Genomic DNA, 14053 nt, shown 5'->3' with positions numbered 1-14053 from the left:
ACTAATAAATTGTGAAAATAATACTTATACATGCATTATCATCGTTAAATAGTCTTAATCGTGTCGTTTGTCTCCCCAATGTGTGTGTGTGATACTGATGATGACGTCAAACGTCATCATCGTAAATAAATAATGATAACACATGCATATATGTGTGTGTGTGTGTGTGTGTGTGTGTGTGTGTGTGTGTGTGTGTGTGTGTGTGTGTGTGTGTGTGTGTGTGTGTGTGTGTGTGTGTGTGTGTGTTGTCATGGCAACATGCATCTCAAAAAGAAAATGCCCAATGGACTGTGTAGCCAGGAGAGTACCAGCACACACACAGGCATGCACCAGTGTGCTTGTGCCGTGTGTGCGTGCGTGCGTGCGTGCGTGCGTGCGTGCGTGCGTGCGTGCGTGCGTGCGTGCGTGCGTGCGTGCGTGCGTGCGTGCGTGCGTGCGTGTGTACTGTGTACAGTTTGGATGGGCGTTCTCACCTTTAGCAGTGTTCAGGGGGGGAGACAAGGTCAGTCAGACGGGTGTTCAGGGCAGGAGCGGTTGATCTCAAACCATGAGTCTATACAGCTGGAGACAGCGGAGACACGTTAAGCACCCTCCACACTCTGGTCCAGCCCATAGTGTGTAAATCGCAGAGGATAGTTACAACAGATTTCTGAAAAATGATACAGCTTTAACTTTAGCCGCAACTCAAGCCACTAGAGCAGGGGTGGGGACATTATTTTTCAGAGGGCCTTAGTGATTTTGATAAAGTGAGTGAAGGGCCTCACATTGGACCCTTTAAATGAGGCATGGAGACACATAGTGCTGAGTTATGTTCAACCTTATGCATTTGGTAGACATGACAGATAACTAGCTATGTTTAGACTAGCTATTTTTGTCAAATCAAAATGTTTGTCAAAATCGTCACAATCGTTTTCCTTTTATGCAGTCCAATAGGTGTTAAAATCGTACATAGTAGTACAGAGTCAATTCACATTGAGATTAATTAACAGAATACAATATTCTTTGGATTTGGTTGGGGGTCGTTTTGTTTCCCAATGGGGCTATTGCGGGCCGGAATATGATGGTTCACAGGCCGGTAACTGCTCTGATGCCATATGTTGACCTAGTTTGCAAGAGATGTTACTAATAAGGAAAAGTACATAGTGCAGGTTTAATGGAAGCACATTTAATGAGTGCATTTGTTAATTAACGCTGATGATGTTGTGAACGGTGTTAGTTAGTCACATGCGCAGTCAATTGAGAGGGAAATCACAACTGTGGCAATAAGGATAGAGCATAGGGGGGACTAGAGAGAACAAGTATTAGAAGAAGTCATTAACGCTGTAAACAAAAGAGCTCACCACAAGACAGATTAAGAGACTCTTCCAAACCTTTACTTAAGTGCTGAGCAGTGGTTATGAGTGCAGCTTTGCATGCTCATCATATAGTTGGACTGTGCCGCATTATCCACCAGACTCTGTTTGCTATTTCTATTTTCGTCCTGCCCACATACTGATGGATATACAATATCAGCATTTCCTTAATAAAATGGAAGCTTTCAAATATATATGTTATAGACAAATACAGTCCATGGACGGTGCTTATCATCCTCGTTTACATATTTTTTCTCAAGCGATGTTGCTGTTCCATAATCATTTCCAAGCAATGGGTTTATTTAGTACATGCCATTTGGCCGGGCTCTTTTATCCAGAGCATCTTACAATACACTGTGTGCAAACCTTGTTCACAGGAGCGACCCAATAGAAAAACAAAGCCGTAACCCTGGCAGTGTTATATACCGTGCTCTACCAATTGAGCGGAAGTACTTTTATTGCATTGGGTGGATTAAAGTAGCTCTGCATTTCCATGAAATGATGTGTGTGTGTGTGTGTGTGTGTGTGTGTGTGTGTGTGTGTGTGTGTGTGTGTGTGTGTGTGTGTGTGTGTGTGTGTGTGTGTGTGTGTGTGTGTGTTTGTGGAAGTGGAAGTGGGTGCGCATGTGTGTGGGGGTATGGGTGTGCACGTGTGTGTATGTGTGTGTATGTGTTTATGTGTGTGTGTGTGTGTGTGTATGTGTTTATGTGTGTGTGTCTGTGTGTGTGTGAGCAAAAGCTTGTGCTGCATGTTTGTGTATGTGTGTGTGTGTGTGTGTGTGTGTGTGTGTGTGTGTGTGTGTGTGTTAAGGCGGCTGCATGCTTCAGCGTTGGTGTTACGTTGTTGCGCAAAATTTACTCAAAGCAATTCACGCTCCCTTTTAGGTTGCGCGTGTTGCCAAGCAATTTACCGCCAGAACAGTAGGTGGAGTAATATGTGGAGTAAAGTTTTTCGTTGAAGACGACCTCGAGAATGACGTCTTTGTCTGTGGGAGTCGTTGGTTTGTTTATGTGCCAGATCGTGTTCTCCCCATACACAGTGAATGATGGCAACAGACAGAGGAACAGGGGTGATGAAGTTGTTGATCATTGGGGTTGTATAAATGTGCATATCTCTCTACATTTTAAAACGACATAATGTGATGGCAGCAAAGTTAACTTCACTTCACGTCAATGCTTTTGTATATGAGCCTGCCGGGTTCCATTCTATCAAACCTATCCTTCCTCCTACGGCAGCGTTTCTCAAATTGAACCATGAAAAGGAGATTTTCCTGGTATTGGTCGAAGACTACCCAAGTGAAGCCTATATGGTGTATTTGTTTGTGGGCGTCGTCGTCGGCTGTTTATAAACCGCCTCCCAGTCATGTTCTACACATTGAACTATGGCAGAGAAATGTGATACTCCAGACAGGAAGTAGTAACCAGACCAGCAGACCAATCACAGCCTTGCAGGCTGCGCGGCTCGCGTAAAAGCTTACGTAAAAAATTACGCAAGTCTAGAAAAATCGCCCGACGCACGCAAGACGTGAGAAGTCGCGCAAGGGGTGCGCAAGGGGTGCGCAAGGGCGTGCAAGGGCCTCTTGCGCTTGCGCTTACGCTTACGTAACTGAGCATAAATCGGCCTTTAGTGTGTGTGTGTGTGTGTGCACGCGCGTGCGTGCGCGTGTGTGTGTGTGTGTGTGTGTGTGTGTGTGTGTGTGTGTGTGTGTGTGTGTGTGTGTGTGTGTGTGTTTATGTGCGAGTGTCTCTTACCTTTTGTGGTAGATGCAGAGGCACGGCAGTCTGGCTATAGTGTCTCCCTGCTGCAGCTCCTCTAGACAGATCACACACTCGCCCGCATCCCTCGCCAGTACATCGTCTGGGGTGCAGCGTGGGCGCGCAAGCCAAGCACACACATACGCATACAAATACATGCACACACGCACACACACACACACACACACACATACATAAAGGAAAAAAGGGAAAATCTTGATGAATCAGTTTCTTTAAAGAAATCCCCTAGATATTTTTTCGAGCAGACTTATATTTACATTTTATCTGTGAGCGATAGATGTGTCAACGAGAGCAGACGGATGGTGGCTGCCAGCCTGAGACACAGTTAAGGATCACAGGAGACTCCTCCTGGTAACATTCTGAGGTTTTGACTTTCAGTTTCAGTTTGTATATCAGCCTTGCCATGGGTACACCGACATCTCAATCATCTCTCAGAAGAAACTTATATCGATAAAAGACATAAGGTATAGATTGATAGATAGCCAAATAAATGGACAGACCCCATCCATAATCACACACACACACACACACACACACACACACACACACACACACACACACACACACACACACACACACACACACACACACACACACACACACACACACACACACACACAGACGGAAGTGCATATGTTACAACAGCATATCCCAGTTCCCTCCCCCGCCCACCTCATCTTGACCCTTCCAACACCCCGCGCATCTGAAAACCTCCTCACTTGAACACTGCAGCACCCATGTCCTTCTCTCCATACGCCCCTCCATCTCCCCCTCCTCTTCCTCCCCCTCCTACTCCTCCCCCTCCTCCTCCTCCTAATCCTCCTCCTCCTCCTCCTCCCCCCCCCCTCCGCCTCCTCCTCCTCTTCCTCCCCCTCCTGCCCCTCCTCCTCCTCCTCCTCCCCCCCTCCGCCTCCCCCTCCTCCCCCTCCCCCTCCTCCACCTCCTCCCCCTCCTCCTCCACCTCCTCCCCCTCCTCTTCCCTCCCTCCTCCTCCTCCTCCCCCTCCCCCTCCTCCTCCCCTCCCCTTCCTCCTCCTCCTCCTCCTCCTCCTCCTCCTCCTCCTCCTCCTCCTCCTCCTCCTCCTCCCCCCCTCCTCCAGAAGTGAAGATGGGTTTAGGATTCTGGCAGATGTACAATACATTTTGTGTGCAGGTGACCAAGCGTATCTGGGTCAGAACTTAAAAGGAAGTGTGTTTGTGTGTGTGTGTGTGTGTGTGTGTGTGTGTGTGTGTGTGTGTGTGTGTGTGTGTGTGTGTGTGTGTGTGTGTGTGTGTGTGTGTGTGTGTGTGTGTGTGCGCGTGTGCGTGTGTGAGTGTGTGCGTGCGTGTGTGAGTGTGTGTATGTGTGTGTGTGTGTGTGAGTGTGTGTATGTGTGTGTGTGTGTGTGTGTGTGTGTGTGTGTGTGTGTGTGTGTGTGTGTGTGTGTGTGTGTGTCTCTGTGTGTGTTTTGCGTTCATCCACGCTGGTGGTGTTTCAGGTGATGTTAGGACAGGTACACGTGACCTGCCCACCAGATCCAGATTCAGTTTTGCACTTAGATATTTTAATACCTGGCCCCCCTTTATATAGCTCTCTCACAGAGTGTGTGTACTGTACGAATAGTTTGGTAGGGTGTGGGGCGGTGGGAGACAGAGCGAGGGAGAGGGAGGGAGAGAAGGGACAGAGAGAGAGAAGGAACAGAGGGAGAAAGAGAGGAATAGGGAGAAAGGGAGACAGAGAGAGAGAGAAAGAGAGGGAGAGAGAAAGAAGAGATGGAGAGAGGGAAGGGAGAGAGGATAAGATAAGAGAGAATGAGGGAGAGAGAGAGTCACAGTAGGTATGGGGTGAGGGAAACAGGGAGCCCGTGAGAGGAGATAAGTTAAGCGTCGTCTGGCTGGGGGTCATTTGAGGACGAGCAGAGTGAGTGAAATATGGGAGTAGTAGAGATGGGGAGAGGGGGAGAGAGAGAGAGAGAGAGAGAGAGAGAGAGAGAGAGAGAGAGAGAGAGAGAGAGAGAGAGAGAGAGAGAGAGAGACAGAGAGAGAGAGAGAGAGGAGAGAGAGAGGAGAGAAAAACGACAACCTTGAACTGGTAATTATTGCGAAAGGAGTTGTATGCCAAATGCCTGTTGGCACTGAGTCAATGGTAAGCAGAGGAGAGGCTGTAAGTAGAGGGAGAGACTGATGACATTACAATGTAGAAAGATGTACAAGCTCAGGTGTCGCCCCTTTTTAAGGCGCTTGGTTCTGTTCTGTGGGTGATGCCCACTGGGTGGAGGTTGGGATGGAGGGACACCCAGATACTGCGGTTCTCCATCAGCACCGGGAACCCCAGGGGGAGGGGAAACTGCATCTTATTCATGGGTTTATAATCCAAATATGGCTTAAGAAACAGGACTTTCAGCCCAGCGAGTCCCTCCTGTTTGAAGTCTATTCAAATTGGCCTTAAACAAGGCTGCTGGAGGCTTGGGGGTGATGGCTAGGATTTGAATCAGACTTAGTCTTCTAAACTTTCAGCTTATGAAGCTCCTGCACATTTTGTCATCCATGATATTCATACAGTTCACGGATGTTAGGTGGTCTGTGTGTGAGTGTGTGTATGTGTGTGTTTGAGAAAAGGTGCCAGAGTGAGAGGGGTGAGCGAGACAGAAAGCCAGACTGTGGATAGAGGTGATTCACGTAGATTTGATGATGTGTGACAGCAAATGCACCCAGGTGATTGACAATAGACTCGTGGGCATGATGGGAAATAAAATGAGCTCCTTGCTGCATTTTTAGTGTGTGTGTGTGTGTGTGTGTGTGTGTGTGTGTGTGTGTGTGTGTGTGTGTGTGTGTGTGTGTGTGTGTGTGTGTGTGTGTGTGTGTGTGTGTGTGTGTGTGTGTGTGTGTGTGTGCTTGGCAACATTTTGAGGAGAAAAGATTGAGAAGAAGGTGGTGTCAGTGAGAAGTCAGATATTTATTGTACAGGAGTAGAGAGAAAGACCAGGTGACACCAAATTGACGATGTGGGGTAATTTGCCAGAAATATGGAGTGGCAGAACAGACTGCAGTCTAAGAAAAGTGAGGGAGACTTCCTGAAGACTCTCCATTTACCCGCTCTTCCCTTATCAGCCATCAGGACACAACATCACTTTGTGGTCCCATCTCCTTCTAGACAGCTCTCTCTCTCTCTCTCTCTCTCTCTCTCTCTCTCTCTCTCTCTCTCTCTCTCTCTCTCTCTCTCTCTCTCTCTCTCTCTCTCTCTCTCTCTCTCTCTCTCTCTCTCTCTCTCTCTCTCTCTCTCTCTCTCTCTCTCTCTCTCTCTCTCTCTCATCTCTCATCTCTCAAGGGATAAAGTTCTTTAACACAACACACCCGATTGTGAAAGCACACCAGAGAAATAAGGTAGCATGAAGGGAAACAGGATAAATAAATTGTTGAATCAACACACGTTATAAGTGAATTTAAAGCTGGTAATACGTATTTAACAATTATAGCGTTATCAAGGGTACGTTACTCAATGGATGTAATGAGTTTCCTGTTTAAAAAGGTGCAACATGCAACATTTTCTAGATTTTATCTCGCTTTTTTGCTCTTGAGAACGTAAGGAAAAATTAAATAATTAAAGTCAACGTGGGTGAGAAGCCCGAGGGAAACGCGCTCATGAAGCGTGACATGCCATCGCTTGCCAGCTCAACAAACCTCCAACACTGCATGGATTCAAATGAAGAGCATGACTTAAGACTTGCCTGTGTCATTTACAGTAGCTGCACCTGGGATAAACGATGTGCAATGTTCCTGGTTCACATCCTACCTGACGAACCGCACCTATCAAGTGACATGTAATGGCTCCTTGTCCAAACCTTGCACGCTTGAAACTGGAGTCCCTCAAGGCTCCAACTGGGGCCTCTTCTGTTCTCCCTCTATACCAGATCTCTGGGCTTGGTAATTGCATCACACGGCTTTTCCTATCACTGCTATGCTGACGACACGCTATTTCTCTCTTTCCCCTCATCTGATAAAACCCTGATTGCAACACGCATATCGGAATGTCTGGCGGACGTCAGCACCTGGACAACTGCCCATCACCTGAGGCTTAACCTCAACAAAACCGAGCTCCTCCTAATCCTAGGGAAAGATTGCCCACACATGGACTTACTGGTCAACGTCGAGAACATCACTGTATCTCCCTCTCCAACTTTCAGAAACCTCGGTGTGGTATTGGACAATCAGTTATCCTGCAGATTTGCACTTTACAACATCCGCAGAATCCGGCCCTTCCTCACAAGGGAAGCAGCTCAGCTTTTAGTCCAATCACTGGTCATCTCCCGCCTCGACTACTGCAACTCACTCCTGGCTGGACTTCCTGCCAGGAGCGATCAAACCTTTGCAGCGCATCCAGAATGCGGCAGCGCGCCTCGTGTTCAACCTACCGAAGTTCTCCCATGTGACCCCCCTCTTCCGGGACCTCCACTGGCTCCCTGAGGTAGCTCGCATCAAATTTAAGACGATGGTACTGGCATACAAGGCAGTCGATGGAACTGCCCCTGCCTACCTCCAAGCATTGCTAAAGCCACACACCCCAGCTCGATCCCTCCGCTCAACTACCTCAGCTGGACGCCTGGTACCGCCATCGCTAAGAGCTAGCAAAGGCCGTTCAGCAAAGTCACAACTTTTCTCGGTTCTGGGGCCTCAGTGGTGGAACGAGCTCCCTGCCGCTCTCAGGACCGCAGAGTCGCTCACTATCTTCCGAAAAGGACTCAAGACTCACCTGTTCAGAGTCCACCTCGACACTGCATAGCCACCCTCCCCCTTCTGGCCACCATTGTACACTGTATTGTATTGTATTGTGTTGTATTGTATTGTACTATAGCACTTAACTGTGTAGCAACTGCAGTAGCTGCTATCATGGCTGTAACACGGGGAATTGGTTAGCCTAGCGATTGTTGTACTCGCACTTGGTTCTATGAACATCCTTTCTGTACCGACAGCGATATATTGATGCACTTCTTATGACAAATGTACTTATTGTAAGTCGCTTTGGATAAAAGTGTCTGCTAAATGCCCTAAATGTAAATGTAAATGCAATATGCAAACTGAGAAATGATTCACTCTACTCATACAATCATGTCAATGCATTGACTTGCTTACTCTTGTCAGCCTCCTGCGTATTGATACATTTGCATTGGGTTTAGTTTTAAAAAGAAAATACTGGTAATAGAAGACCACTAAATGACATGGACGTTGATGTTGCTTACCATTGTAGGAGAGGCGGGGCTTGCTTAAACACATGATGAAGTGTACTTCCATTTCATTAGACGCCACAGACTTGGAGCATACGGGACACTTGAAACCTATGAGAGGAAACAGATATATTCTTAAACATACATATCATAAACTCAAATATTGCTTAACGTCACAAAATAAAGGATCTGAAAAACAAATACCATGGGTGGGAATAAATTATTTAAAAAATAGTTAAATCTAGGTAAATAGACAAAGAATAATAAATAAATAAAGCTAATGGTGCTACATTTAACTTTTTGAATTTATCATTAATTTTCTATGTTTCCACCTTCGATATAAATGATAAAAAGCAAAATATTAAAGAGTAAAATGTAGGTAAAAAGACAACGCTTAAGAAATCAATATTAATAGACATAATACACTTCCCCAAACCCATTGAAGTAGCATGTTCCAGAGAGGACTAGCACACAGTAATATTCAATAAACTTGGGTGCAGTATCTGTGGAAATGGACATGGTCCTATAGGCCTATTGCCTGCCTTGTGTGTTCATACAGGGTTAACGCTTTGTGATCCCAGAAGAAATATGAGAAGTCTACCCGAATCCTCAAATCCATACCAAAAAATGACTGAGGGACAATAACGAGCTCGAGTCTAGCCAGAATAATGACCTGCGTTTCCAATATTCAGTCCAGTATCAACAACATCTGTCCAAGAGTATGCTCCAATGCTGATTCTTCGACTATCAAGTCAAATCCTATCTTAAGGGTCGGCTTGACCTGGCTGACTCTCAAACACCAGGTGGGTTTCAATATAACACAAGCTTCAATAACGGGCTCTTGTGCCTCGTCTTGACGGTCTTGTTTATAGAATTACTGGCATACCTCCTCAGGCCTCCTCTCTTTCTTTCTTTCTTTCCTTCTTTCTTTACTCTATCACCCTCGATGTCTATCTTCTTATTTATTTTGGCATAAGATTTCCTTCTTTCTAGCACTTTCTTTTCCTTTTAGTATTCCTTCCTTTCCTCCAGTGGTTGTGTGTTTTGGGCCCATCCCACCGAACCGTGTGAAGCTGTCCTGTAACGGACGGTGGGGTGTGGCACCAAGACGTACTTAATACCGCGGACAGTCTGACCTGCGTAGGCTGTGTTACAGGGCTGTCCCCGTCAGGGCAGCACACATGCTTTTTGACTCTTTTCTAAGTATGCATTGCTTTGAATTTTTTTATGTAAAATGTAAATTAATACAGAAGAAATACAGAAAAAATCAATAGACAAATATTAATACATTAAGAAATACATATTCGGCTGCCCACACGCACACACCCATACACCTATACACACACACACACACGCAAGGACACACACAACACATTCTTATGTCCCTTACATTTTCACCTATTATCACATGGAATAGTGACATGACCTCAACATCACATACACAACCCCTTGGCAGCTGACCTATTTTTTTCCCATTGCTTCTATTTCTAGACCCTCCGTAGGGAGAGACAGGGAGGGCTGAAGGAGATGAGTGGAAAACACAGGGAAGGTGATGCCGTTAAAGTGTTCCATGAAAGGTGAGGTGGATTATAATACCTGGTCCTGTAGGATTATCCCAGTCTAGTGCGTCTTCCCTGTGTGTGTGTGTGTGTGTGTGTGTGTGTGTGTGTGTGTGTGTGTGTGTGTGTGTGTGTGTGTGTGTGTGTGTGTGTGTGTGTGTGTGTGTGTGTGTGTGTGTGTGTGTGCGTTTGTGTGCGTGTGCGTGTGCGCGTGCACGTGAGCGTGTGCGTGTGCGAGTGTGTGTGTGTGTGTGTGTGTGTGTGTGTGTGTTCAGTCTGCCTACAAATCAACACAAATCCTCTGGGACACTTTATATTCAAAGAACACAAGAGGTCAGATCGGGATAAATAACAAGACACGCTCATGAACAAATTAAAGTATGTGTGGTGTGTGTGTGTGTGTGTGTGTGTGTGTGTGTGTGTGTGTGTGTGTGTGTGTGTGTGTGTGTGTGTTAGTACATGTTGCATGCAATTTCATAGTACTTCTAGATAAGCAAACAGGATTTCTCTCCCCCCCTCCTTCTCTGCTTAATTCAGGTTGAGGGACAGTTATTGTGAGAGGCATGGACAGCCTCATTAGAGACTAGTGTATTCTAGCATGGCTCAAATGGAAACCATCAAAACATGTTACCCGCCTCGTTTATTGCTATAACATAATTATAATATGTATCAACAGGACTTCTGCATGCAACAATATCCCATGCTAGATGCCTTTAATGTCTGCCAAAATGCACAGAGCTTTGAAGAAGAGATTGAAAGGAGAAGATGTGAAAGTGGAGTCCTTCCACTATAAGGCTATTAAATAGATAAATAGATAGATAGATAGATCCTTTAATAATCCTTTACAGGAAATTACAGTGTCACAACAGCGGACAAAAAAACAAATGCAGACAGTAGTCATTTTAAACTGTGGTTCTTTATTTGAACCATGGCAGGTGTTTAATTTTATTGTGCTGGTGGTTGTTTCCCTGCACTGACCCATGTACGTTGGTCTGTTGCCTCTGACATGTAACTATCCTGCCTTGTCCTGTGAGTTGGTTAAGTATTGTGTGCGTGGACTGGGTGAGCTTCACATGAATTGCCCTACTAGGGATGAATAAAGTGGTCTGAAACTGAAACAAATAGATTAGAAAATGTGTGACTCCCTCTGATGATCTCATCACTGAGTCCTTTACACTGTTTTCGGAAGACATTTAAAAAAACAGAACAATTGCCCCAAGAGCCCCACTGAAACCGATGTCGTTAAAACATTTAATCACTGAGTTAAGCTATGACGAATGGAGAAGCTTGCAGTTTATCACATCTCTTCGGCTCATTCATATCAGACAAAATAATACCATAACTTAATGATATTTAAAGGATGGTACGATACCAATTTCTACTTTTGAGAAAATATTTTTTGGATTACTCATTGGTTGCAAAAAATAAATATGCCAACCTCCACATTCTATAAATATATAAATGGGGACTATGGGGTTGCAAATTATCCAACTGACATTTTGGCAAAAGTGTGTCATGTGGTCTCATGGAAGCAGGGATGAGGAAAGTTCTTGCCCAATTAGGAATCTTTCTTTGCAAAGACACAACAATCTTTGAAACACACCAAAAGCAACAGCTTGAGAAGGGCATATATCTTGCAGTTCTGTGTCACTATGTCAATATCAGAGTAATACTATTCCATCTATCTACATCACAAGTCTATCTCTAAGACTAAATGACCACCAGACACACACACACACACACACACACACACACACACACACGCTGACACACACAGAAAGCTAAATACAAACACGCACGCACACACACGCACACACACACACGCCTGACCATGACGTAGAGCAGAGCCCTCATAATTCTTAAGTTGAACAGGCACTTCAAACTCACAGATTTTACACATGTGCACACAAATACAGGACTAACCCTGCAAGGATAAATTCATAAGGGCACATTGATGTGTCGGGCATGGCCACTCAGCTCAATCTTTGGCCTATGCATATTTCATCGACCACTGTCAAGGAAACCAAAATCCCGTCCCCAGACCCTGGACTCCAGAGTCAAAGCCTAATGAGGAGCGACACACAACAGACAGAACAGAACAACTCACAACCAGTACAGAACAACGCACAAACGTTAACCTAATGACAAAAAAGTGTGTGTGTGTGTGTGTGTGTGTGTGTGCGTGCGTGCGTGCGTGCATGTGTGTGTGTGTATGTATGTGTGTATGTGTGTGTGTGTGTGTGTGTGAGTGTGTTCATTATGTGTTTGCAAAAAATAACTATTCAAAGAAAAGTGCATGTGGTTAAAACATATATAAGAGCCTACTTAAGTGTTTCTTTAATTAATTCCAATTCAATAGCAATTCAGTAAAAATAAATGTTATCCATCCCCTGGGCCCATGTTTGTTTGTGAGGGAACAGCGAGAACTTTACTTTGAATAAGTGCTTTCTTGCTCCTTTATTCCCCATGAGGCCAATGGGGTCCTCTTGCCAGAGTACATAACGACTCCACTCATATTTCATTTAACTTAGCAATAACTCCTACTAATCCATGCTTATTATATTAACAAACCACAGCATCGGCATCTTCCTACAGGAAACGGCCAGCGGTGTATTACATCAGCGAGCCTTCGGTTCCCTTCCTCCCAGCACACTGCGGGTTTCATGGTAGAGCTGGAAATCTGCCCCGACCTTTGCTGACTTTCCCTGAGACCAGAGGGGGCTCATGTGATTGTACAGAAGGTGGATCAGTTTAACACACTTTGAACATTCTGACTTCTGATTGTTAGTTTGCGGTTTCGCACAAAAACGTATGTGTTGTTGGTGACGCCTCTCTACTAACCTGAAAGGTATGTCTTCAAAAAATGTGGACATTTGAAATTAAATACATGCCATTTCATGTACACATAGATGAGTTTTTTGCTTATCGTTTACACATCAACTGATTTCATTAATATATTGTCTGGGGTCTTTCCATCAGACACACCAATGTATTGGGAACCAAACCAAATGCATTGTAGCATTTATTCATGTGAGTTTAGGGTTACATGTTTGTGTGAGAGATGGACCCTATACTGTGCTATTGACCTTCGCAACCTGACCAGAGGTTCATTTTTAAGCACTATATCACAGCAATAAAAAGGGCTATCAAAAAAGGTTAACTGTTTTGAACTGCCCTGGATATACCCTTTATTAAAGGGACTCTGACCTTTGTTGCATTTGAGAATTACAGCACATTCAAATCATCCCGCCTTCCTCCAATGCCCCACCCCCTAAGCGTTATTTTTTAGAGTACAAAACTAAGCGTTATTTTTTAGAGTACTGTAACGACCTCGCCGGTGACATAATGATGTCGAGTCATTAGTAGTTGAAGGTAGTTTTAATGAACCAAAACCAGGTCACTGAAACCCGTAACATTGTAACCAACGGCAGAAAACCGACACAAAACAAACCCCGGTTACCCCGGCAACCCCAACACGGTCTCACTCGCGTGCAGGCCCCCACCCTCCTGTTCTTCCAAGGCCCTCCCCCAGCTGACCTAATGATTCGCCCCCACGCTGATTGACAAGAAGAACATTACAATACATGCACATAGAACAACTGGCATAGCGGACAACGAAATATAATATAACACATAACACACAAACTATTTAACTGTCCCAGGGTCGCTACAGTACAAAAGTTCTAGACTCCCATGGGCTATGTTTAGACTCCCATGGGTTATGTTTAATAATAATAATAATAATAATAATAATACATTTAGTTTAGACTCCCAGGGGTCATAATATCTACCAGGGGTCTAGTAAACAAGAAATTTAGCAGGTGGCTCACTGTAATTTTATGGGCTTCGTGTGATACCGTTTTGAGGCCCCATGTTGAAGGACAGTGGTCCCACTGAGTATAAGAAAGGTGTATGAGCATTACAAACAGAGTAGCGGGACAACGTCGCGTCTGAGTCCGAAATGGGTCCCGTAATCGGACTGAGTGGTGCGGTTGGGTGCCAACGGTCTGGAGGTCTTCGTGTAGCTCCAGAGTAGCGGGACAACGTCGCGTCTGAGTCCGAAATGGGTCCCGTAATCGGACTGAGTGGTGCGGTTGGGTGCCAACGGTCTGGAGGTCTTCCCGGAGCTCCAGAGTAGCGGGACAACGTCGCGTCTGAGTCCGAAAT

The 14053-nt window shown here is 45.2% G+C and overlaps 1 protein-coding gene across 1 annotated transcript in view; it reads right to left on the bottom strand.

Moving 5' to 3' along the window:
* znrf1 (zinc and ring finger 1) overlaps positions 1–14053 on the bottom strand; it is a 28624-nt gene that overhangs the window by 432 nt on the left and 14139 nt on the right. Inside the window, exons 2-4 of the mRNA XM_056599359.1 lie at positions 8343–8438; positions 3104–3209; positions 474–561 (exon numbers count right to left, since the gene is read on the bottom strand). Coding sequence (XP_056455334.1) covers positions 504–561; positions 3104–3209; positions 8343–8438 — 260 coding nt within the window. The 3' untranslated portion in view covers positions 474–503. The remainder of the gene's footprint in view (positions 1–473; positions 562–3103; positions 3210–8342; positions 8439–14053) is intronic.

The sequence above is a fragment of the Gadus chalcogrammus genome, chromosome 9 (genome assembly GCF_026213295.1).
Source record: "Gadus chalcogrammus isolate NIFS_2021 chromosome 9, NIFS_Gcha_1.0, whole genome shotgun sequence".
In the NCBI taxonomy this organism is placed as follows: domain Eukaryota; kingdom Metazoa; phylum Chordata; class Actinopteri; order Gadiformes; family Gadidae; genus Gadus; species Gadus chalcogrammus.
Note: the sequence above shows the minus strand (reverse complement) of the source record. Positions and strands in the feature narration are given on the sequence as shown.